This window comes from Corvus moneduloides, chromosome 2 (assembly GCF_009650955.1).
Source record: "Corvus moneduloides isolate bCorMon1 chromosome 2, bCorMon1.pri, whole genome shotgun sequence".
NCBI lineage: Eukaryota > Metazoa > Chordata > Aves > Passeriformes > Corvidae > Corvus > Corvus moneduloides.
The window spans coordinates 89,032,366-89,058,360 of NC_045477.1; the positions used below are offsets into that span (position 1 = coordinate 89,032,366).

A 25,995-nucleotide genomic window follows, 5' to 3' on the forward strand; every position below is an offset into this window, starting at 1 on the left:
TCCTTATTCCTTCATGTGTAGGGGCATCACTTTACTGTTCCCAGCCTCTCTTCCTTCCCTGGTAACAGAAGATGCAGAGAAGGCAGAGTTACTGATGTCTTCTTTGCATTGGTCTTTACTTACAAGACCAGCAATGGACAGAAACTGATGCACAGGAAGGTCCACCTGAGTATGAGTTTCTTTACTGGGCAGATGACCTTGCACTGGAAGACATTGTGCAGAGGGGTTGTGGAGTCCCCCTCACTGGAGATATCCAGGAAGCATCTGGACAGAGTCACAGTATTATTAGGGTTGGAAGAGACTTTGGAGATCATCCAGTCCAACATCTCTGCCAAAGCAGGGTCACCTAGAGCAGGTTACACAGGAACACAGCAAGGTGGGTTCTCAATGTCTCCAGAGAGAGACACGCGACCCTGTGCCACGTGCTCTGGGATGACCCTGCTTGATTTGGGAGGCTGGACCAGACGCCCCACTGTGGTCCCTTCCAACCTTACCCACTCCGTGATTCTGTTTGCCTCCAAGCTACTGGTTACTAACCTTTCTCGTCTGAAACATTTAAAAGCTACTTTTTTTTTGAAATCAACAGTATAGTTTGCAGATAGCCTCTCAACTACTTAAACATGTCAATTTTGTGTTTTTTTAATCTCTGCATCCCGGCTGTAAGGATGCTCTGATCCCCGTTATCACCGGCCCGGCTCCGCCCGCGGCCCCGCGCCGCTCCCCGCCCCGCTGCGGGACAGGATGTCCCGCCTCCCGCCGCTCTCCCGATTGGCAGAGAGCTCCGCTGGCGTACGGGGGGCCGAGCTTTCCCCGTCTCCAGTAGCGGAGGAGCGAGGGAGGGATCGGAGAGCGGCTTCGCCGGAGGAGGGGTGGGGGGTGGGCGGGCGAGGGAAGGAGGGGCGAGGATTACCCGGGGCCGAGCGGGCGGCGGTGGAGCGAGAGCAGGAGCCGCCGTCGTCGCTGCCGCGGCTGCCCGGTGAGTGCGAGAGCCTCGACAGCCCCGTCGGGCTCGGGGGGAGCGCGGAGCAGGGGCGGGAGCGCCCCCGCCCCGTGGAGCGCTGGTGGGCGGGCAGGCGGCGGGGGGAGCGCGGCCTCCGCTCCGCATCTCGGGAGCCCCGCGGGAAGGGGAAGCAGCGCAGGGGCGGCCCCCGCGCCGTGTGCGGCGACCCCTGCCCGGGAGGGGCTCTTCCTCCGCCTCCCGCCCCCGGCCTGCGCCCCCCGTCTGTCCCCGGGCTGGCCCCTGGGTGAGAGCCGCGGCTGGCGGCCGTCAGGGGCGGTGACAGCGGGACGTGAGCGCGGGGGTGGGATGCTGCCGGGAGAGGGGGAGCCCCCGGCCTCGGCCGCCGCCGGGAGGAGGGGGTGCGGGTGACCCTGATAATCGCTTTATGTTGGCCTGCGGCTTGCGTAATCTGCGATCAATTATTTATTTCATGCACCACTTACGGGGCTGAGGGGCAGCGTTAAGGCCTTTGGTGTGGCTCAGTGCAGCAGAAGGGAGGCTTCCTTCCCACGGGTGTGATAGGGAAGGGATGTGGAGGCTTTTTTCTAGGTTCGGATAGTATTCCTAATGCGTCTTTCTCTCCTCGTGAATATTCAGGGAATGTGAACGAGGGAGGTCCTTCTTCATGATACATTTTTAAAGATCAAGTGGAAGCCGTCCTAATCTGAACAAAAATAACCTTGTGTGGTTTACTTCATGTGCTAGATTGTCTTTTTTTTTTTTTTCTTCCGCTCTTTCTGTAGCAGGTTGGGCTGCTCAGCCAGCCTGGAGAGAAGGCTGAAGAAGGAAACATGTCTTCTGATTCTTTTTGTCTGTCTGCTCAAGCAAGGTTTGACTCCAAATGGTTGAAGACAGACTTGCAGGTAAGGAGTTTGATGGTCATATTGCACTGTGACCTTTCAGGCGCTGATCAAGGATGCTTTTAGTCCAAAAAGCTGACAAGTAGAAGACTGCAGCTCTTGAGATAGTGTATAGGTTTTCCCAAGTATGCTGATTTATAACTGGTTTTGAAGAAACACTAGCTTATTTTGAGCTGCAAATAGATCTGCATTTTCAGTCCAGTTCCTTCTGCTTTGAAACAAGCTGGGCTACATATGTGTGTTATCTTTGCAGACTGTCAAAGCCCCTAGCAGAGTATGTGGCATTTCTGCTAGAACTATACATTCCTATTTAGGCTGTTGCTAAATGTCTTGCCTTCGTATGAGCTAGCAGCTTTAATGCACAGGAGAACTGACGCAAAAGGCAATGGAAATGTAATTTATATTTTTGAAGAATTCAGATTAGATTTACTGTAGTTGTTGGTATCATGAATAGAGGCTTTCCTTAAATTTTGTCCTTTTTGAGGGGAGTCAATTTTTTGTCGAAGGTGCAAGGTTGAAATGGAAGTGGTCTTTGTTGAAATATGCCAGTGTTTGGTGAAAGTTTTCTTTTGTCTTAGAAGATGATTTCTTCATTTAGCAAAGTTGCATGATACGGGGAGGAGGAAGATACTAACGTGTTTTACCCGTTCAGGTTTTATGATTAAGTGGAAAATATAGAGAAATAGAGTAGTTTGGGTCAGTTATATTTGTTTCAGATGAAATGAGTAACTAAGTCCTTGTCTCTTCGTCTTCCTTTCCCCAGATGTTGCATATAGATTCCTTACTTTGAATAACCTTTCCAAGTTTCAACTCAAAACTAAAATACTTGTTGGGATGGGCCAGCCAGTGTTATTCTTTTCTTACTGTTAACAGTAGTGCTACTGAGAAAGTCTTAAAAATTCTGTCTTTGTGACTTTATCCCAGATTACATGCTGATAGTCTGCATGGCTGTGTTGAGCTGCTCTTATGGTTAGACAAGGATTTTTCCCTGTGCAGTTGTGATTTGGAAGCAGCCTTTCTCCAGTATTTTACATCAAACAAGATAAATTGGAATCAGAAGTGACAGACATAGCCTAAGAGGTTACATTATTTGGTGGGTTTTGAATGTAAATGCTGTGAAATGACAGGGCTTGCTCTTAATTTGGCTAGGTTAATTCTATTTTCATCTTTTGTTCCTACCAAAGTAAAAGTTTCAATCTAAAGTCAGATGTTTTCTCTGATGTAGTAAATAAAGATACTATACAACATTTTGGAGATAAGCGTATTAAGAAATATGGAAATATATTTTTGTTTTCAGAAGGGTGGCTTTTAGATTACAAGTATATTGCTTCAATGATTGTTGAATACAGGAAAATGTATCTGAAAAAGTGGCTACCTTTGTTTGTAACAGCTGCTGACTATGCATTGCCTTTTTTTTCTTCTGTATTATATGGGGTGAAAAATGTGACTGTTCATGTGATTTCTCAGATTTTTCCTTTTTTTGTAGTGCCTTTTTTCTACATCCCTTTTTTTTCTATTTATTTAGACTTTTGGTGGAGGATTTCAGTTGTCATCCCAAGTTTTAAGGGTTATTTTCAGTTTTGTGTATAAATGCAATGAAATATTTGTGATTTATGAGTCTGTAGTTTAGTTAATGTGTTACAGTAATTCCTTTTAATAATAAAAAAATCTTCATTTGCAGCATATTTCTATGAATAAGTGCTCGTACTTATACGAGTTCTTTATAAGTAATAACAAGTTAGACTCTAATTGCCAGGGTACTCCTTTTTTTTTTTTCTTCCAGTCAAGCTGTAGTCAAAATAATGAGATTAATGAAATAAGAGAACAGTAATCATTTGTGATCTGCTGGATGCAAACATCACTTCTCTGGAATCTGAAGACAAGCCAGGCCTCCTGGGTATAATATAATTTTCTTATTAGGTTATCTGTTTTTGGTATTACACAGGTCCTCATCACAGAGCTCTTAATTGGATGCGTGTGTTCAGTATTTTGAAAAATGAGCATGTGAATCTTGAGTAGCATCTTTTAATGTATTAAATGGCAGATGTCTTCTGTAAAGGAGAGGGGTTTTGGGCTCTGGAGAAGTTTTCTACTACATGAATGATTATTTTAGCTACTGGTTGACAGACTAGCATGACCTAGCTGCGTGTGGGTATTTTTTTAATAGGTATAAATCCTGTGTCTCAATCTTTTAAGTTCTGTGTGTACTGAATATATAGATTTCCTACCATGCATGTTTTTACTGGCTCAGCTGTAGCCCTATTGGTGTTCAAGAGACTGTCAGCAGGAATTTGAAAAGGTGAGCGTGAGAGGTTTGAAGAAGACACACTAAATTTATGTAAATAGATCAAGATGACTGCAGATTGTTTTGAATTGGACCCTGGAACTCTTCACTTCGCAGCTACATTTTAAACTTCTCAGTGTACAGCAGTCCCAAGAATGAGTAGGTGACAGTCCTAGGAGGAACAGAATTATTCTGGGGAATTCTTACCTTGGAGACATACAGAGACTGATTAGTTTTTAAAATAAATTCTTCTGCTGCAAAATTTGGGGTGTATAGCTAGAATTGGAAGTAAAATGGTTTCATTTGATGGCCTAGTAGTCTCCAAAGTACTTTTTTTTACTTTTTTCCGTTGTCACTGTTGTCAGAGAGTTTACCCTTTAGACTTGATAACTGGCAGTTATTGTAGATTAAGCCAATGAAATCTCTCTGAAAATTATTGTATTCTTTTTTGTGATGTTGCGTGAATAATGTAATACACAATATTCTAGTACTATTTGCATTAATAAGTCTGTTACATTGTAGTATTAATGTAATAAGAAGAGAAGGACATGTGAATTGTAGCACGGATTGTGTTTAATCACCTGTGTGCGTCACTGTTGCAGCTGGTGTCCGGGCCAAATTTAAATGTTCTTACTCAGTTTTGGGATGTTACTGCTGTGAGACAAAGGCAGTGTGATGTAGCATGTTATTACTGTTCTTAAGTGAATATCAAAGGCACAAGTCCTTTTGTAGTAGCCGCGAGCCTCTGGCCTGTAGGATTAACTGATGTGGTGTGAAATGTTAATGGAACTGTATCTTCATGGTGTTTTTTGCTTATATTAATTTTTCTGAAACTAAACAATGCTATTTTAGGAAGCCGAAGTGCTCTACAAAGATCCAAGTGCATCCTATAACTGCTCCATGTCTTTTTACTAACTTTGTAATTACTTGTATGATTTGTGGCTACTAGTGTAATTTTGAGGTGCTCAGAAACATTATTTTACTGAAAAAAATCTAAATTTCCTGGTGGAGCAAAATAAGATACACTGCATGTTGCCTGAAAAAACAAACTGTTACAGCAGCTGAAAAATTCAGGGTAGTTCAGGTGAATATGAAAACATCAGTATACAATATTGACATCTGTCAATAGGACGTGTATAACATCACCATTAATAAAATAGTCCTATGAAGTTATAAAATAGGCAGAGTTTAGTGCAGGACACTTTTTCATGTGTCATGTTTAACATAGTCACTCAAAAAGTAAGTCTATCATTTCAATTTCTAATTTATTTATTTAGATTTGAATTAATACATTGAAAACACCTACCTGTTGATGACTATTACTAGTAGAAACCATCACATTTATAACAAAAGCTGTGTGTAATGGGAGATTGTGTTTTAATGACTGTTCCTAAGGAAGACATTCTTTATTATAAAAAGGGAAGATTAAAATTGTTTACTTAAACCTAGCTACCCAGTTTGCAGAATCAAACTGTGCTTAAAATAATTCTGATTAAATAGATGTACTGTACAACTAAATTAGAATCTTATACAGCGACCTTTAATTAGTGATGGATGAACAACTAAAAACTAGAAGTGCTGTGAGCTAATGGGATGCATGTGTGTGTTCAAATGGAGTTTAATTAGGCTGCTTATTCTGGATCCTGTGGAGAACTGTTGTGCTTAATAGCAGGAGTTAGCAGGAAAAACTTTCATTTTCCTGTAGTGGGGAGAAAAACTTTAGGCAACAGTCAAGGTGGAAGAGCTGTCTGCAAGAAGAATATGAGGCATTTCCATCAGTTTTCATTGAGTTCATGGTTGGCAGACTATTTCTGTTACTATCTTTTTCCAGACATAAAAATGAGTTTTTAGAAATGAAATAGCCACCTTTAAGAGTTGCATTGTTGTGAAACCTTTTTACCCTTCCTTCAAAGTTACATTCGTCATTTTGATTTTCTTGAAAATCCCACTCTTTCTAACAGTGTCTTTACTTGTGATAAGATTATGTAAAGAAATGATGTCTTGGCTATTAAAAGCAAGAAGTTGGTGAAAGTTGCCTTCTCTATTTTGTTACTTTCCTATTAACCTTCTTCTTTGTTTTGGTTTTCTGATCAAAAAAGTGAAGGGCTTATTTGGAAGTTCTTACAACAAACTGCAAATGAGGACTCCTTTATATTTAAAGGAAGTGAACTTCGCAGTAGCAATTTTTAAAAATTATTTAAATAATGAAGTAGTGCTGTCTCTCCAAAATAAGTGATTTCCAGATGGAGGAACAAACACTATATGTGGTGTGATAGGTTAGAGAAATGAGGTTTAACACATGGGTACAAATATTTGGGCTCGGACAGACCTATTCTTCAGATGCATGAAGATAGTTTCTAGATTTGAGTGAATTGCATTATTTTTCTTTGTGTGTGACTATTAACTGTTAACTTTTCCAGCAAGTGGAAGACTAGCAGCACACTGCTACTATGGGGACGTTTCTAGTTTAACCCCAAATCGAAGTAACGTGGGACTGCTGAACTTTTCTGACTTAGCTCTCTGAGGTTTTGAGCACTGTGTCTAGGTCTAGTGGTGTTCCACTGTGCTTTGCATAGGTGTGATAAGCAGCTGGGGTTTCAGGGCATGCTTCATTCAGCAGGGAAGGAAGGAAGCTAGGACAAAATACTAAGACAACAATGAGAAAGGAAACACGAATTGAATGGATTCAAAAAAGCAAGAACAGAAGAGAGACTTAGGAAGGGACTTATTGTTCTGTGATTTTCCTTGCTATTACTGGGCTGAAAAAGTTTTTCGATTTAATATTTTTTTAAAGAGAAATGTTTTTTTCATATAGTCTAAAATACAGCCAAAGGCTAATGCAAAAATAACTGAATAGAAGAACAGATTCTCCACTACCCTTGCTGGCAATTCTGTGGTGAAGATTATTTAAGTAGCTTGTATTTTAAATTCATATTGATGTTCTGTGATTATGAAGTCAGTTTCTTAAACTTACAGTGCAATTATATAACCAGGAATCCCACCTGAGTCAATCCTCGTCCTTATGTGTCATTTTATTTTCCTGGCTTCATTTTTCTTGAGTTCAAGCTAACTTTTATGCAGGCTTCTATGCTTTTTGCAGGGAAGTTTATGAAACCACATTGAGAACATAATCTAATGTACTACATAGAATGCATCTGATTTAAATAGTTGTCTTCAAAACAAAATCAGAGCTGCTGATTATTCTTTAAATAATCTATTAAAAGCAAAATTGTAGCAGTGCTTTGAGAATTCTCACGACCTTATCCAGTTATGGTTGCAAGATTTCATTTTCTTGAAATGCAAGGAAATGTTAACACCAGTGTCCTACTGTCTAGAGTTGATGGGGATGGACGGGAATTTCACTGCCAGCCCTGTTGGAGGCTGGCAGCAGCATATGTCAGCAACCAAACTAGATACCCCTTGGATTTAATCAGATGTTGTACCAGACAGAATAAATCACAGTTTAACTGCAGAGATAAGATTAACAAAAGATTAGAGTGGAGGCAGCCCAGTTTACAGAAGTTCACTTTCAAGTCTCCTTAGGCCCTTGCTTTTTTAGTTTGGGATAAGTGAGCAGGGCTGAGCCTTAGGTCTGCGTGGGAACCGTGTATTTGTTGAGATAAATGGCTTTGAAGTGCAGAGATCGAGACATGGTCTGGGCATGAAAAAGTGTGACAAATGATGGAAGAGGCTTGGTGTTTCTGAAGGTGAGATGTGTAGGAGATGGGGATTGAGAGGAGGTCAGTAGATGTCATGAGAAAGGACAAGGGAGATTTTTAGCATCTGGAGTGAGTAGGAGGATTAAGAACATGGGCCAAAGTTGCAAGGCAGTGGATGGTAGTATTGGAGTATAGAGCTGCTGTTGTCCTGGTCTTGGGAAGGAAGCATGTAAGTGGTGGGGCAAGCAGGGCCTTGAGGGGGAGATTTACGGAGGGTACATCTCTGGTACTGTTGTCTGTTGTAAAAGTTCGGTTAAAACTTATTCTTAATTTGCTAATTTACTGAGTTTGTTTTAAGTTCATCCCTTTAAACGTTTTCAAATGAAGTTACTAAATTATTAGAGGGAAAGATGTTCATATGAATCAAGCAATCTAGTAAAAGAGTGTTAGACTTCACAAAACACAAGTGGCTGCTCTTGTGTTTGGAACTGCAGTAGGTCAGGAGCAATGAGGACACCAACCAAGTGTGTTTTTCTTCTCTTGCACTGTACCACCAATTGCCTTGTGAACATTCTTCAAATAATTTAGTATAAGTACCTTTTTCTTTTTTTTTTTTTTTTTTTTGAGAAAAGAAACCAGAGAGATCTTTTCAAATTTGTTCTGAACAAAGTTCTAGTTCTCTAGTTTGAACACTGAGATGTGTTGATAGACTCTTTACGAATGACTGAATATGAGAGGTATTGGTAGGAGCAAAAGAAGAAAGTAATATGTACTTGTTCTCGCTAGTCATAAAATACTGTAGGAAGAAAAATTGCGGGATTGGGCAATCAAAGCAGACATTTGACTTTTCTACTACACAGATGAGTGTTATCTTCAGCTGCAAGTTTCACAGGGTCACAAATGTTTGAGATTGGAAGGGTCATCTAGTTGGACTAGAGGTCATCTAGTCCAACTCTCCTGTTCAAGCAGGGCCACCTAGAGTCCAGTGCCCAGGTCTGCGTTTGAATGTCTTTCGAATAGCTCCAAGAATTGAGGCTCTACAACCTCCCTGGGCACCTTGTGCCACTGCTTGGTCACTCTCTCACAGTGAAAGTGTGTTTCCTGGTGGTCAGAGGGAAGCCCCTGTGTTTCAGTTCACACCCACTCCTGCTGGTCCTGTCACTGGGTACCGCTGAGCAAAGCCTGGATCCATCTTTTTTACACCTTCCTTTCAGATTTTATATATATATATATGTAGATGAGTGTTCTTCCCAAGCCCTTTCTCTCTGCCTTTCTTCATTAAAAGGGTGTTCCAGTCCCTTAATCATTTTCATGGCTCTTTGCTGAGCTCTTTCCTTTTTGTGCATGTCTCTCACGCTGAGCCCAGCACTGGACCCAGCATTCCCAAGTGCAGAATAGAGGGGAAGGATCACCTCCCCAAACCTGGCAACACTCCTAATGCAGCCCAGGTCATACATTAACGTTCTTCATGGCAAGGGCACACTGGTGGTTCATGTTCAATTTGGTGCCCACCAGGACTCCCAGGTTCTTTTCTGCAGAGCTGTTTCCCAGCAGGTCAGCCCCCAGCCTGTACTGGTGCCTGAGGCTGTTCCTCCCCAGCTGTAGGACTCTGCACTTCTTGTTTAGCTTCATGAGGTTCCTGTCAACCCGTTTCTCCAGCTTGTCAAGGTCACTCTGCATGTCAGCACGACCCTCTTTTGTATCAACCACTCCTCCCCATTTCTGTTGGCTAAAAGAAATATTTCTCTTAGGGGAGCTGTAAATTTTCTATTGTGATGATGTAATTTTGAGATTATGAAAATAAAATTGTGTAAATAATTTATCACTTAAAACCTCAGACTTTTCTTTCACTTTTGGCTATTATATATAGCAAATACTGGGTATCTGCTGAATGTTGAGTAGATTAATAGTCATTTTGTTACAGCTGAAATTAGGTTGCCCTCAGTTATGACAGATGAATTGGTAGTAAATACTGTTTCTTAATTATCCTTTCAGCTGGTTCCTTTGATTATTGCTGTAAAGTAAGTCCAGTGTTTCTTTACGTTCAAACTTGTCTCCTTTTTCCCCTCCCCCCAACACAGATACTGCTGACAAAATGTTAACTACAACCTAAGTAGTAGGCAAAATTGTTTATCTGAAGGCTGCTTATGGTGAGGTATTTGGAGAGGGAGATGGAACTCTGTGACCTGTAGTCTTCGTGGTTCCTCTATCTTTTTGCAACATACCAAGAAAGTTACTTTGATAAGACTTTGAACCTAACCCGAGGCTGAAGATATTTTGTTTACTTTTTCAGTTTTTAGTTGCGCGAAAGAGTTGAGTGAACTTTATGCCATGTAAAAGGATTAGAGGTTGAAGTGGAGAAAACAGTTCCTGATTCTGCTTTATATGAATGCTCTCAAAAGTAATAAGTAAGTTTTCTGAAATAGAACAGTGCTGCATTATGAAGAACCTGGCATTCAAAGCCTGGAGACATTTAGATTCTATGGGCTGTGACAATAATTTTCCATACCAAGGTGATCTGAGAATGTAAAGTAAAATGTGTAAAAAAGACAATTTATTAGAGAAAGATCTTTAATTTGTGCAAACTGTAATTTATTATGCAACCCATCTGGAGGGTTGCCTCACTTGCTATTTTTCAAGCTTGTATTTTAGGGTAGGTTAGCATTTAACAGGTGAAAGTTAAAAAAAAAAAATCTATCACCACTATGTGAGCCAAAATCAGTGAAACAGTTATTTTGCTATTTTACACAAGAAAAAAACTCTGAAAAGTAAATTCTCTAGGTATTCCACTAAAATATATGACCACATCTAAAGAAGGAAAAAGTGAACGCCATTTATTGTTGAAATATTCATAGACTGGGAACAATCAAGAAAATCAGTTCATGGCGAATTATTTTTTTTTTCTTGTTGAAATGCAGCTTCAGCTTATTCCAATTTTTAAAAAATGAAGCCAAATGTAAAGCTTTTAGCAAAAGACAAATCTTTGCAAAAGCTCTTTGTGCTGTTTGGCGCTGAAGAACAGGGACTGTACCTTTCAGTAAAGCATGGTCAGAGTTTGATTCTGGTGCTGTACAATTGATAAATCACAGATAAAATTAATAATGTCTAGCTCACACTTCATGATTCTTTTCCTTCTTATGCCCCTGATCAGGCAATAGTAAGTGACAGACACATACAATGTGTCAGCTCATATTTTATGCTAAAAGAAGAATTAGTGAAGTCATTAATACATGTTGGAGGGCATTTCTGAAGTATGCAATATGAAGTCAAGAAACTACTGTGCTCGTTTAGTGTGTTATAGTGGTGTGAAAGCGTGCAACTTGTCTTTTAATTCGTGTTAACTGAGATGAGCTAGATCAGCAAATGTCTTCCCTGCTGGTGGGTGTCTCTCATAAAACCTGTAATCTTTAATCATTAAAATATATTTTATTTTGACCTATTTCCTTGAGACAAGTGGTCTTCTGTGTGTAATGGTAAATATTTTATGGCAGTTCTAAGCCACATCTTTGTATTACTTCTCAGCTGAAACACTTTGGATTTGAGTGCTAGTTACATAACACAAAGATGCTTCTGAGTAAGCCTTCAGCAGGTGGTGGGTTGTTGATTTTTTTTTTTGTTGTTTTTTATTTGTTTGGTTGGTTGGTTTTGTTTTGTTGTTTTTTGGGTTTTTTTGTTTGTTTGGGTTTTTTTTTAATGTGGTCCACTGCACCACTTGGGTATGCAGAAAGTATTCTGTTTCTCAGTTTCATGTCCTGCCCTCCTCCCTTATGCTACACAGTTGTGAATTACAGCCTGGTTATTATGGAATTCGCTTGGGATGTAGATACCTGTTTTACAGCGTTTTATAAAGCAGAAAACATCAACAGAAGTGAAGTTATCCTGGTCATTAGGATCCTTCAAGGGAGATCCAAATTCCTAAATCATTAGGAGATTTGTGTTACAGCCAGTGCTTTTCTGAGTGGCTCCAGCTAGCAGAGTCTATATTCTGTTGCCAGTATTTGTCCTCTTGAACACAAAGTGTATTGGGAGCTGACCTGGGCTGGGGCAGCCCTTCGCTCTTCCTCTGGGTGCAGCTGGTTTTAGGCTTGATCGTTCCATAATCTGCTCCTTCATGGGAGGGGAGGCATTGTAGCAGTTGGAAAGAAGAGGGAGGGTTGTGAGAGATGCTTTGCACAGCAGGACCAGATTGAACTGGCTGAATTCATTTACAAATCTGTGCCTTGATGTCATCATTCTGGTTAAGATGCCCAGCTCTTCAGTTGCTGGTTGGCAAGGGGACTGTATGTTTCTCTGTCTTGAGATTTTATGCAGCTTGACTTTGTTTGAATAGCTTTTTCCGAAGGGAAAAAGGGCACCCCACACCCTCTCAGCCCTCCAGCCCCCAACTGATGTCATCTTGAATGGGTGGATAGTTCTGAGGTAACCAGATCCATGTGTTTGATGAGATTTGTCACCAAAAAAAAGTTCATTTTGCCAGACTTGAATCTAAAATTTACTGTTTTGCACTTTTAACCTGAAAATAGCACATAGCTAGACAATCAGAGGTTCTGAAGAGCATTTTAATCCCTGTCCTACATGCATACAATGTCATTTCCGATGAGATGGTGCATGTGTTTTCTTTCTTCTGGGATGATGTATAAAATCAGATGTATTTTAAATGTTAGCTTGAGAGAAAATTGTTGTGTGTAACTATATATAATGTATTATTTTTAACAGCTTGCTTTTACACGAGATGGACTATGCGGCTTGTGGAATGAAATGGTAAAAGATGGAGAGATTGTATATCCTGGAACAGAATTAATACAGAGTGGTGAGCTACCTCCAAAAAAAGGTATGGATTTCAAATTTCTTCTTATTTGTTCATTTTTTCTTTCACTGTAATGATGAAAATTGACTTCAGCTTCCATACTGTCACAAAACTTTGATTTATCATTACCTCTCTATACAATTTGCAGGTGTTAATGTTTTGAATTAAATACATTTGAAAGTGATTTCTTAGAATTGTACAGAAAGGTAGCATCTAAGCCTCCAAATGAAGGCTTAAATCTGTTCCAGCCTTGTGAAATTTAACTTTGTAACTAGGCATGTTATTATGAGAGAGGCTTGGCAGTGTCTTTTTGTTTGGTATGCTTGGTGTGTTTACAGCTGAAGCCTTTGTTTAAAGGAAGTGGACTGAGGAATGGGATAAAGCTGATACTGCTATTTCTAATTTTGTTTACAGTCTTCAGAACGTAGCTAAAAGGTCAGCTAAAAAACTGTGCACAATCTGCCTGAGAATGTAGTGCATTTTTTTTGTTTGTTTGTTTTTTAAGTTTTCCAGTGTACTTGAGAGCAGTTCAAATGCTGCAAATGGCAGAGTAATACATCTATTTAGAGAGATTACTTCGGTGGAGGTGGATTTTGTTTTGTGATGGACAGTGGGGTGATTCTGCTCTTGCCTTTTTTTTCATCTTCACCACAAAAGTGGTACTCCTTGACTCCTTATTGAACAGAAAATTAAATTGGTCAAAAAGGAAAGTATTTGTTTCCTGATCTGGCTGAAATGGATTCACCAAATGGTCAGATAAGTTTTGTCAGTAATTTTTAAGATTCCCAGATAAATGAGAGATGGGTAGGAATACTGCCTTTGGTAACAGTGAAGTATTATCTTAGCACCTGTTACTTCCTGAACTATACTGTGGGATAAGACATGATATTTCAAACCAATAATGCTCAATTACTCATGTAGACAGTTTTTTCATACCTATAGTATGCCTCCTTTAAAAATAGGAGGAATGGATGTGTTTTTGACTAGAGGAGGTAATTTCTACAGGAAATAAGATACAATAAATAATTTGAGAGAAGAATGAATTATACATTTACTTATCAAGTGTGTAAGCTTTGTAGGTTATGAGTGGCTGCATGCTGTAATAAAAACCAGGTTATGCTCCTAACTGTTTCAGAGTTAGAAAACTTTTGTCTTCCGTATGCAGCTGGCCATTTGGAATATTATTGTTGACACTGGGTGAAAATACAGCTGGTCTTATCAGAAAGGATACTGCAAAACTGCTCATGAAATGAGTGGAGGTAGAGTAATAATTTGTGCTTTTGGATTGCAACAGGTGTTGCAAACTTGATGCAATAGAGGGAAGGATTACCTCCTAAATGAATTGTAGGAAATGCTTTCCTGTTCACTGACAGCTCATGATAGGGGTGTTGTGGTGGTCATAGTACAACAATTCAACACACTATGCTTTCATGTAGAAGACAGATAGAAACCATCTGTAATACCAAAGACTATATATTATAGTAATGAGTAAGTACCTGCTTTGCAAATGAAATTGATGAATTGATCTTTTTGTGCCAAATACTTACACATTGTTTTTGGAGTTGTACTAGTCTTTGACAGAAGACTGTTCTTTCAATATCTTTATAGCTAAGTACCTGCAGAGAATTGAGATTTTTGTTAGTTACAGTGCTGAAGTGCTTTTAGTAATTCTGAGAAAGCTTATAGAGAGATGTCATAGGATAATTGTTTCTAATTTTCAGGGTAATCCTTGAAATATCAGCTAGGAAAATGCAATCTGTCACTTCTGATGCTAGATATAGACAGCAGTATAAAGTAAAAATCCAGAAGTGCTAAGTCAATCATCTGTGACTTCACTTGTTTGTCCACACTTAGGATGCTTATTCTGAACAGCGATGAGAATTCTTTGTTTTAGATGCTGGATATATGTGTGTACACATGTCTTAGAAGGTTCAAAAATTTATAATGTGTTAAATACTGTAGGATACGGTTACTTAAAAATACAGAGTTTCTGTCACTTTACTGTATAAATAAGGCTTTTTTGTTACCCTAAAATGTCAAAGCTGTGATGATGGTTTTGAAAGCTTTCTTATGTCCATAGTGGTCGTGGTGAAGGCAGACTTCCACTTGTTGCTTCCAGTACTGTATTGTGGTAAGTTGACCTTAGCCAGGTGCCAGCCCTTCCAGCTCCTTGCTTGCTGCCCCTCCTCAGTAGGACAGAGGGAGAAAATAAAAGGGAAAAGCTTGGGGGTTGAGGTAAAGCCGGGGAGATCACTTACTGGGTACTGTCGTGGGCAGTTTATTTTAGTGCCAGTTAAGATAGAATTGGATGGTAAGAAGGATAAAAACTAAAACACCACCTTCCACTTCTCTTTGCATCTGCAGGAGTTAAGGGTAGGATTACATAGCACAGATCACACATGTTCCTTTTCACAGCTGGAGGATGTATGTTCTTCTGCATAGGTATTTCCAAAACATCTATTTCTTGAAGCACCGCAGTAGTTCAGGAATTTAAATAACAGTTTGTTCAGGCTCTTAACTCCTAGGATTAATGTATGAACTGGGTTTCAGTAAAGATAACCTTCAAAAATGCTACTGTGTTGGCCTACAGGATTCTAAAATACATCTATCTTGCTTACCAGACTTGAGTTTTTAGAAGAAAAAGGTAATCAAGGCTATTTTTGGTCAGTGTCAATCTAATTGTGTGTTTGATTCTGTTAGGCAGTAGTGAATCATGGAACCAGAAAAATTGTTGATCAATTTGCACCTCTGAACTTGCAGCTCAAGTTGTTTCATGAAATTAATATCTAAAGTATTTACATCTGTTTAGTTAGTACTTACTTTTTTGCATAAATGATCTACAAATATAATTCAAGGGGAGAGGGAAACATACATACAAGTAATGAGATTTATATAAAACCCAGTGGTTTTATATGAAAAGCAGTATAGATTAATGTCAGTATTCAGAGTTTGCTGCTAAATTGACTAATCTGGAGTTAAACAAGAGGGGTTGCTGTACGTGGTCCCTTTTATTCAGTCTGTTTTAAGAAGCTTTGATTTAAGCCCATCCATTATAAGTCTGTTTCTTCACTACTGCTGTAGCTCTCTGTTGATGCTGACAGGACTGTTCAGAAGCAGCACTTCATTCTGTCAGTGGATATTAGTAGTGGCAGTAGACTGGAAGAACATGCTATTGATAACAAAAATCATTCCTTTTTTCTCTAGGAAGAATATAGAAGTAGTGCTTTTTTTTTTTTTTTTTTTTTCCCTCCTGTTAGCAAGAATGTTTGATTAGGAATAAGCTCTTTGTTTTGAATTCGTGGCACTTTCAGAAAAACATATTTGATAAATGTGTTCAACTGAATGTGTTTGCATGTTTCCAGGTACCATCTGAGGACACAGCTGTTGACAGTAGTGATGTCCAAATACAGGTGCACTTGTAGCATTGCATGTACTTAAAAGATAATCAGGCTGCCCTCAGGAAATTTGGATTAGATTAATACCTTGTATATGGGAACCTATGTACTGAAAATAATAAAAAGTAGTAAATAATATTATTACTAAATTTTCAAGTTAGAGAACCATTACTGTAAAATTTTAAGACATACCAGTCAACTACACAGGTCTATTTTGTGGGTTGCTATTTTTTATTTATTTTTGATTCCTCAAACTTCATAGGTGGAAAATTCTGTTTCAATTAGCTGTTTTAAGTTCCAGGACAAAAATATAAAATCGTCAGTTTCATACCTCTGTCCTGCCTTTGGTAAACACTGTGGGCTTCCTCTTCTGTTTCCCCTTACCTGAAAGTTGGATCTTTCTCAGCCTGGTGCCACTGAATCCATAAACCTCATTCAGTGTTGCACCTGCAGGCAGGTTAAATAAAGTCCAAATGCCACAAGCAATTCCAGAGAGGCTGGCAGAAACAAAATATTTATGACAAGAATAGCAGTATGTGGGAATTGGTTATGGTGGCTGCTGTTCAGACCACGTTATAAATCAAACTTTAGTAGTGTGCAGGCATGAAGGCTGGCTCCTGCTTTGAGCCTCCTTTTTTGTGTAAGGGAGAAATTGTTAAAAGTGAGAAGTGCCACTTCTCTGCTTCCCCTGACCCGGCTATGTACTCAGTGGTTCAAGAATTCAGTGCTCAGCTGTGGATTATCATACTCTCTCTGCAGGATAGGGAAGTCTTTAGTCACCCTGTAGGACAGTTTGATTTCATAAATGTAAAATGCTCTATTGTAAATTCAAAATATAACTTAAAGAATGTATTGTAAAAAAATTAGTGTACCAGGGAAGAAAAGAAACTTTATTTATGATTAGGGTTAGGAGATCACAGTCTATCATCTTGACTCAACCTAGAAGGCTGCATAAATATGGTTTGCAAATGGTAAGGCATGTGTCCTTCCATCCCAAGTAACTATCAATTTTGTGTATGTATGTATATGTGTGTGTGTGTAAAAAGTAAAGGATTTTTGACAGAAAATATACTGCAGCTGAAATATTTCCTGGTTCTGGGACTGCCAAGTACTGGTTTAGGGTGGTTATAAAATACAGCTCTTGTCTAAAGCACTCTGTGTGACTTTTTGCCCTGTGAGGGGCAACATCTGTAAGGAAACTGTTGCCAGCTTTCTCTCTGGACTGAGGGATTCCCAACTACCTGAGTTCATTGGCATTTCAGAGCAGACCAAGACCGTACTGTACCAGGTGGTGGAGGCGACTAAGCAGTGTCAGGTTTTTTTCTTCATGGATTATGAAATGTAAGTTCCATTTTTAGTGCTTCCTTTTTATCCTCCATTTGTACCAGATTAGGCTATGGCTGTGCGAGATGGTGCACACATGGTGAGCTACTGTGCTTTGATTTGGGAGCTAATTTCTAGTTGAGAACGGTTTCTGCAGTTGCTCAGTTTTGACTGGCTATGCCTACCTGCCTCAGCATGGAAGCATAAGGCTGTAAAGTAAAACATAATGAAGAGAAAGTTCATTCAGGGAGATGTTACGCAGTTGTTTCCCCCACCACAATATTCACAAAATTAAGTTAAATCATGCTGACGCAGTGCACTGTATTTTTGCATGCACTATTTTGAAAACTGTCTTACTACTTGTTACTTTGGCCTGTTCTGGCTTTGCTCAAGATTTTTCTCCTCCATGCCCCTCTTTCTGAAAACTCCTTGGGTCTCCCTGTTTAAAAATCTTTCATGAAGCATAACAAAACTTCCACAATTATGATGTCTGTGTTGCTGGTTTCAGTCTAGACTGATACCAGCTTTGTCTGTTATGCGACAAGTGTTTTTTTGCAAATATAGTGAACCGTCTTTGGGGAACAATTTGACATGGTCTTTTAATGTGATTTTTAGCTCATCTGCTTCCCACTTTTTCTCTCACTGTTCCTCTTTTCAGTTCATACAGACAATGTGGATTTACATGTCAGGGTTGTTTTTATTACATAAAAAGCTTGAGTTCCCACCTGGATTGGGATCTTCTCCATTTGCAGTGAGGAGTTTGACAAAATGACTAAGTTCGTAGCCCTTGGTTGTCATCCCTTGCCAAGGTTCTGTTAATAAGTGTAACAAGTTCTCCTACAGCTGCCTGCAAAACAGTATCTTGGCACAGCACCCTTCTACCCACTAACTAAAATTCCAGACCCTGAAAAGTGTGTCTCTAGACGTGTGGGTGAGTGCAGAAACAGTGAGATTATGGTGTTACTGTGGAAATACTCTGAACCACTGGGGCTGAACAGGGTCCTTTAATGGTCTATAATGGATTCTGTACTTTCAGTGTTATTTGCATGTGCCTTTGAATAGAAACAGCTGGATTACATCACATTCTGGACATTGTTATCAAACCTAGTGACTTATAGGTTGTTCCTCAGTGTTTGGGGGACGCAGTTACGTTCTCCGATTGCCACTTACAAGAGGTATATACAAATTGCATTTTCCTGTTCTCAAGTGACTTTCCTATCTCTTCCTTGGCCCACAGTCTCAGCCCCATCATGGATACTGCAATTAATGTCTCCTCTTCTTTCCTTTTCTTCCTGCTCTTCGGTCTTCATCTTGCACCTCCTGAGCACTAGTGTCAGTTATAGGTTAGGAAACAGTGGCTTTAATTTAAAATTTGTGTAATTAAGGCTCCCCCAAAAAGCTTTATTTTAGGAGGTGCTATTGTCTCCAGTTAAAAAAATTTTAACAAAGAGCCAATCACAGATCCAGTTCCAACCAGATTAAGCATTAATTTTCTGTCAGGCCAGATGGAAAGAACAGTTCCATGCTTTTGTACATTGTGATAGGTGTATTTTGTATGTTCTGAGGTAATGAGAGCCTTTGATCTCACTCTGAGTGTGAGGCAGGCTGCAGTCAGATGTTCTGTGTCTGGCTGCTGATGTGAACCTCTTGATTATTCTTTTCTTCTGATTTATGCTGGTACAAATGCAGGTTTTTTGGAGCGTGTGTGGGGGTGAGAGAGGAAAGAAGACAAAATACTAGTGATTATCTTTCATGTTGTGGCCAGGACATTTAGGGAGGGAGTCTATGGACTAGATTGGCAGATAGGAATGAGGGATTGGTCAGTTTTTAGGAGCCAGGTAAAAATGACTGGAACTAAACTCTTCATGGATAAGTTTCAAATGCTGGACTTCAGAAATTCTGAGTGGTATGGTTTGAAAAGAAGGTCAGGGTGAGGAAAGTAGTTGGCCATGTGTCCCTCAATTGCAATGCAGTCTTATGCATTGAACTGACTGGAGGTATGGATATGGAAATCCATATTCCCAGTATAAATAAGGAGAAACTTCCAGCTGTCTAGTTCTACTGTGTTTAGAAATTGGGACTTTCATGCAGCCTTTGATTACGGAGGTAAGTGACTAATGTCTGTGTTCTGTCTTTGTGAAAGTGGTCTCAAAAGGATTGCACGTGGTGTTTGTTGCCTGGGCAGAAAATGGTGGAATTATTTTCATTACTTGCTAGTAATTACTAAGATGCTAGATATTTTACAGATGTTGACATACTGCTGCATAAAATTAGTGTAAATGCCAATATATAGCTCTTCTTGATTTTGAAATTAAGGCTACTGCTGTCTTTTTTTATTTTGTTGGAAATGGAATATAAAAGCAAGTAAATACTACAGAAATAGGAATAGTTGGGAGCAAAATCTGACTCAAAGTGCCTCCTTTGCAGTACTGTGTATTACAAATCCTTTGCAAGTCTTACAGGATAGTATCTATATTAGATGTTCATCATCCTGAGGAGGTTATAGAGGTGATTTCTGGATTGTAAGGTCACTGTCTTATGAAATGTAACATGAGACCCAGCACCTGTGACAGTTAACTGTCCTCCCCCCACCCTGTTCTCTTAATGATAGACTATATTTCCGTCAGCTGGTGGGCTGGGGATTTCACCTTTACATTTCTAATCTAGACCTGAATCCCAGCTTGAACTGAAGGTAGTTTAACTGGTCTTTTTCTTTTCCCCCTCCCTTTTGTTTTCTTTAGATGATAGCACTGAATGCCAAACTGCGTCAAAGAAAGAAGAGCAAAACGACAAAGAAAAGAAAGATGAAGAAGAGACTCCACTGCCCACTTACAGGGCCAAATCGATTGTTGAGAGTTGGGTGTGGGGTAAACAACCAGGTATTACAGCTGTTTTGGTCATTGTCACTGACATTACATATTCTATATTGATCACTACTTTTGTAGCATCAGGAAGTATTTGTATCACATGTGCTTGCTGACTGATGCATCTGCTAGGTTAGTGAAATAAGTTGAGTAAGTGGCTAACTGTGATTGAAATTAAACATTTGCTGTAATTAATTTCAGATTTAATTAGACTCTTGACTCGAAGAGTCAATTTGCCCCTTTCAGGCTGCTTGAAGGAATGACGGACTGACTTGGAATAAATGAAGTTACACAGTGAAAAGTTCCAATGTTTCAGAATATTTCTTTTCAGTTGCAGACATTATAAAAAAATTGCTTAGTTTCTGAAGCCTGGATTTTCTGCAGGCAGTAATGATTTAATAGGTGATTTTTCTCTTTGGTTTCATGGTCTGGTAGATAGGTTTGTGTGAATCATGGGAGGAAGGTTGAAATGGTTGGTTCAGTTAACTGTTTGTCCTGACCTTTGCTGACAGTAATTGCACCAGTGGTAGCAGTGGAAAAGCAGTTTGTGTTTTCACATCTTCATGTAGGGGTCTGTGAAATACTACTTTTGATACTGAAGCCAGCTGAAGTTTGTGGCTGTTTGTTACTGTAGAGCAGCAGTTCATTGTCTAAAATTGTCCATGTTTAAAAATAGCAGATCAGAAGAAGCCTCAGTTCAGTAGTTTATTTTACAGTTCCTGGTACATGATGTTGCCTGATTCCGATGTTGGCATGTACAAACTTCAGAGACATCTGTTGTGCCACTTGTCCTTTCCCCTCACCCAGAAGCACTTGAATATCCCTGGGAAAAGTATTATCTCTTCAGTGCCAGAATCTGCATCTGTGTAGCTGTGTTTGCTAGGGGAGATACTTGTTTCTGTTGAGCCACAGGTCAGCTGCCAGTCTGCTGTCCTCTGCTCTGTGCCAGCCTGCTTGCTCCCTTTCCTTAAGGACAGGAGGACAGATGGATTTGCTGTCACTCAGGTAGTGGGGCAGAATCTTGCAGTATATTAGGAATGATAAGAATTGCCACTACCGTGGAAGAGGGAGCGAGAATTGAATGTGTTGAAGAGATGTGAGCTGAAGGTCACATTATTTATGTTTTATATTCTTATTTAATGTGTCTTGCTGAAAAGTAAAATAAAACTATTTTACAAAATGATAATCTAAATGTCAAGTATCTTACCAAATTTCTTCCAGGTGACCAAAGTGTTTGGGACAAGACTTGGCCTTTAAGCTCACCCTTCAATTATTTTTTAAAAAATTGAGAAAGTGTTTTTTCAGAAAAAAAAAAGATGTATGTGTGTTTGGAATTTTCAGAAAGAAATAGCTTACTGTCTTATAGTTACTTTCAGTGCTTATATATAGTATGGTTTATTGCTGCATGTATGGGTTCTTATTCTAGAAATAACTTTGAAGACTTTATAATTTGAAGAATTAAATTCGTATTCCTTGGTCTCTGTTACCATTTGTGCTTGTTTGTGTCACCTAGCTGTGACAGAAATCCTTAAATGGTGCTATGAATACACTTGCCGTTTATATTGTATAAATAAACTGCAAATGTGGCTTTTGTTCATGATTGTAGGTTACCTTGTTAATTTTTGTTTTGCATTTTTCAGAAATATAGCTAACAGCTGTCTTTTGAGCCATCCTAGTTTTTGTGGCTTGGTAATTAATTTTGAAAAAACTATACAGAATCAGTTCCATTTTGACGCTTTCTGTTAATGTTTCATAAAATGAGAACTGTTTTAAGCATTTCTTCTGTTATCCTTCAGGAAAATAAACTTTTAAACATTTCCTTATCAAAACCATGAAGGAAATTTTAAAAAGGAGAATTGTTTCTTAAATATGTCATTGCTGATCAAGTAAGAATTAAAGACTTACTATGTCTTCATTTATGGTTTATATTCCTTTACAAGTAGGGTATAATTTGGAGATGGAGATTTGAAGTTATGTTACAAATAGAACTGAAGAGGCATTTAAAGTCAGTGTCTCAGGTCAATACACTGAAGTATTTCTCCTGAGTTTAATGATTTACAGCCTTACATTATGAAAATAGTAACTAGATATTAGACACTGTATATCCATGTTTTAGAAGTGCTGTAATACAATCTTAGTTTGCCAAGTGTGGAGGATCTTGGTGTTGAACTTCAACAGGCTAATCTAGGTCAGTGGGCCTTGTGACACCCCTCCCCCATGAGGGCTAAGGGATTGTGAGAGCACAGAGAAAAACCTGTTCATTAAAAGTGTTGAGAAATAGTACTTTATGTATCCCTCAGCTTCATGCTTGTTTTGTCATCGTGGCACGAGTTCAGCGAAGCAAAATGCTTTCTCTAGGTCTCATTTACGCTGAGATGACTGTGCTGTCAGAATAGGGCAAAAACATCAGTTTATTTCTTTTTTTCTTTTTTTTTTTTTGGTAAGGGTCTTACTATTCCAAGTACTGTAAGAATACATAAGATAATAATAAATAGATGTGTAAGTCATTATTTGACTTTAAGGTGTTTTTTTTTTTCTTTCTCTTTTGCATTTTAGTGTTCTTCCATTTCGTATTCAGCTCTTTCATGATACCACTGTTGAGCTATCCATTTTTTGACATGAATACTCCCTTAAAACATCTTCTGCCTATTGTATTCATACCAGTACATTGATAAAGCAGTTCCTCTGATTCTTCCTAAAAATCCTGGTTTACTACCTTCATCAGTTTTCTTTTCTGAAGATATTTAGGTTTTAACCACTTATGTGATCTGAAGTCCAGATGTTCAGCTCTAGGTATGGGGAAAAAAAAGAGGAAACCCTTTGAAGTTTGTTCAAAGCCTACAGAAAATAGAGCAGTATTTCATCTTCTTGGGCTTCTTTTTCTTAGTTATAATATGCTTAAGGTTGGCTGTATTGAATCAAACTGTTCACAGACAGTGTTGCATCTTATTTTTCTGATATTGTTAGTACAGCTGATTGCATCAAATGCTTTATAGGCACTACTGAAGAGGCAAGACTAAAATTAATCATGTGACTTCAGTGAGCTTGTTGAGATGCCTGTCATTACCAAGTGCACTTGTATTCCTGCATTTGTGTTGTGAGAGGAGATAGGCAGAACTTATATCCTGTAAGGGGCTTTTAATTGCATGATTAAGTCTAAATTTACATTGTGTACAGAAGTAATTAAAATGTAGTCATGACACTGAAAAAACCTTTTAGCCTTCATTGTTGTGATATTTTCAGCTTTTATCGAATTTCTTGACCCATACTTTCAAGTTTAGATTTAGGAATGCTGAGTCAAAGGATGAAATTTGACCTCCCCTGTTTTTCTCAGAGCTCCTTCATCCCTGTATTTTCTTTTACTTTTTTTGCCTTTGCATCATCATTCTACCCTGTTCCTTCCACCACAGCTTGAAACCACTTGTCCAGCTCCAGATATGTTTGGTTGCTGTTTATGCCCTTAAGGAGTGTATGTGTTTGTATGTATCTTTACCCACACACAGGAATTCAAATGCCTGCTATTTTGTTCTGTTCATGAGTACTAGAGCATCAATTCAAGCAAGTTGTACTGATGATCTAAAACTTTGAAAATTAGAGAATCATAGAATACGCTGAGTTGGAAAGGACCCATGAGGATCATCGAGTCCAACGCTGGGTCCTTCCCAGGACACCTCAATAGTCACACCATGTGCCTGAGAGCATTGTCCAAATGCTTCTTGAACTCAGGCTGGTGCTGTGACCACTTCCCTGGGGAGCAGTTCCAGTGCCCAACCACTTTCTGAGTGAGAAACTTTTTCCTGATATCCAGCATAAACCTCCCCTGACCCAGCTGCACGCCATATCTGTGAGTCTTGTCGCTGGTCACAAGAGTGAAGGACTGGTACTTGCCCCTCCACTTCCCTTCACAAAGATGTTGAAAACCACAATGAGGCCTCCTCTCAGTCTCCTCCAGGCTGAACAAACCAAGTGTCCTCAGCTGCTTTTCTTAAGGCTTCCCCTCCAGACCCTTCACTGTCCTCCTGTGCCCAGCCACAAAATGAGTTGCATTCTGAATGCACATGCAGCTGATCAATATTTCTCCTGCTGAGTACTAATAAGTTGAAGTCTGATGTTGTTCATCTTTTGAACAGGGGAGCAGACAGCAGAAAGCTAAAAGCTAAATGCCCTTTAGGCATTATATTCTTTGTTGGTATAAAATAACATTGAAAGCCTATTATGGTTTTGTTTCTGAAGGAAATCATGTGTATGTGATTGCATTTTTGTCCTTCCCTCTAATTTTTGAATTTGCTCATTCTAGAGGTTTGAAGGGTCATTAGAAGCCTGTTAAGCCAAGCCAACTGCATCCTTTATCTCCTCTTCGTCCAATGGAAGTAGTGTGTAGTGGAAAGGGAAAGAGAAGACAAAATATAAAATTCTCTAGGAAATTAGAGCACATTAGTTCTGCTGGTGACAGGAATGTGTACTCATTATAACAGTAGTTTCATGCCAAATTCTGCTTGAAATGTGTTTCCAAGTCTGAAATCTCTCCACACTCCAACATCTATATTTGCTGTTACTAAAGTTTATTAGTCAACCTTGAAATACTTCAGTCTGGTATTGGCATTTTTAAGGTGTCTAATTTACCTGTCAGAAGCCTGTGGCATTCCCTAAAAGAGCTAATGAAATGAATGTTAAGAAACCACAAAGCATGTTAAGTTATTTCTTTGTGCTGCTAAAACAGGAGCAAACATGCCTTTGGACATGCTACCTATCTTAGGCTCATGGCAGGTTAGTGTTCTGGCTGTGGCTGAGATGGTTTAAGAAGCTGCTGTCTTCAGCTGCTTGTTTTGTCCCCTGTTTTGCTCAAATATCTAAATAACATGTCACTTCTTAGCGCTGTTCTGTCAAATAGGCTGGATTAAACAATTCCAGTGTTTTTCCTTCTAATGTGGAGAACTCTGGGCTGGAGGAATTAAGAAGTGAAGATGCATAGTTGCATTGTTCGCTGAGGGGAGGGAGAGATGTGATAAATTTTAACAGAAGAGGGTAAAACCCTTACCTATCTCTACTGCATCCAGAAACATACCTGACTGTAGCTGCCAGTTAACAAGTATTCTGCTTATGGTGGTCTGAGAATTTAAACTGGTGTGGTGTGACTCCAACTCCTACAGTGCAGGTGCAGATTAGGTAAATAATGTCTCCACCCTTCACAGAATAACTGGCAAAGCATAGCATTGCAATGGATGGTGAGCATCAAGGCCTGGTGAAGTGACCTGTGAACAGTTTTGTTTAGAGTTCCCTGTAACCTTCTCAGATGAAATTTGAATCGTTACTATTAATAAGCTATTCTCTCATTAGACAGTTCAGTTCATCAGTAACAAGTGTTGTGCAGGTTTGAGGGTTTATTGAAATGAGTTTCACCATGTTGATTCCCAGATGGATTTAAATATTTTGAAAGATTAACTAAATTTTTTGTAAAGATAAATTTACTTATGGAATAAGAGAAGATTTAAAGTGAGGAAGTGTATAGATGTATCTCACTTAAATAGTGTTACTTTTAATAAAACAAGATAGTCCTTGGTTCAGTTTTTAGATGTCTGAGTTACAAGGATACTATAACCTGTTCCAGCCTTTACTACACTTCGTATATGAACTTTGTTTTGCATTCTTGAAATACTAAGGAAGTTTGTATAAAGTATTTATGAGCAGAATTATTTAATTTTGGTAGAAAGCCTTCCTAAAATTGTAGCCTTTTGTAATTGTGAAGGCACATCCTTCTCCCCCAGCTTTCTTAACCTCCCCCTAGGTCTGAGATGATTGAAAC

General features: G+C 39.1%; 1 protein-coding gene across 3 annotated transcripts in view; it reads left to right on the forward strand.

The window, feature by feature from the left end:
- Window positions 1-894: 894 nt before the first annotated feature.
- Window positions 895-25,995, forward strand: part of HERC2 (HECT and RLD domain containing E3 ubiquitin protein ligase 2) — a 112,241-nt gene continuing 87,140 nt past the window's right edge. For 2 of the 3 annotated variants that reach the window (XM_032100276.1, XM_032100278.1), the window contains exons 1-4: window positions 895-976; window positions 1,744-1,863; window positions 12,520-12,634; window positions 20,070-20,207. In XM_032100276.1, the coding sequence (XP_031956167.1) occupies window positions 1,792-1,863; window positions 12,520-12,634; window positions 20,070-20,207 (325 nt within the window). In that variant the 5' untranslated portion in view covers window positions 895-976; window positions 1,744-1,791. The remainder of the gene's footprint in view (window positions 977-1,743; window positions 1,864-12,519; window positions 12,635-20,069; window positions 20,208-25,995) is intronic. The other variant, XM_032100277.1, reaches the window with a different exon arrangement.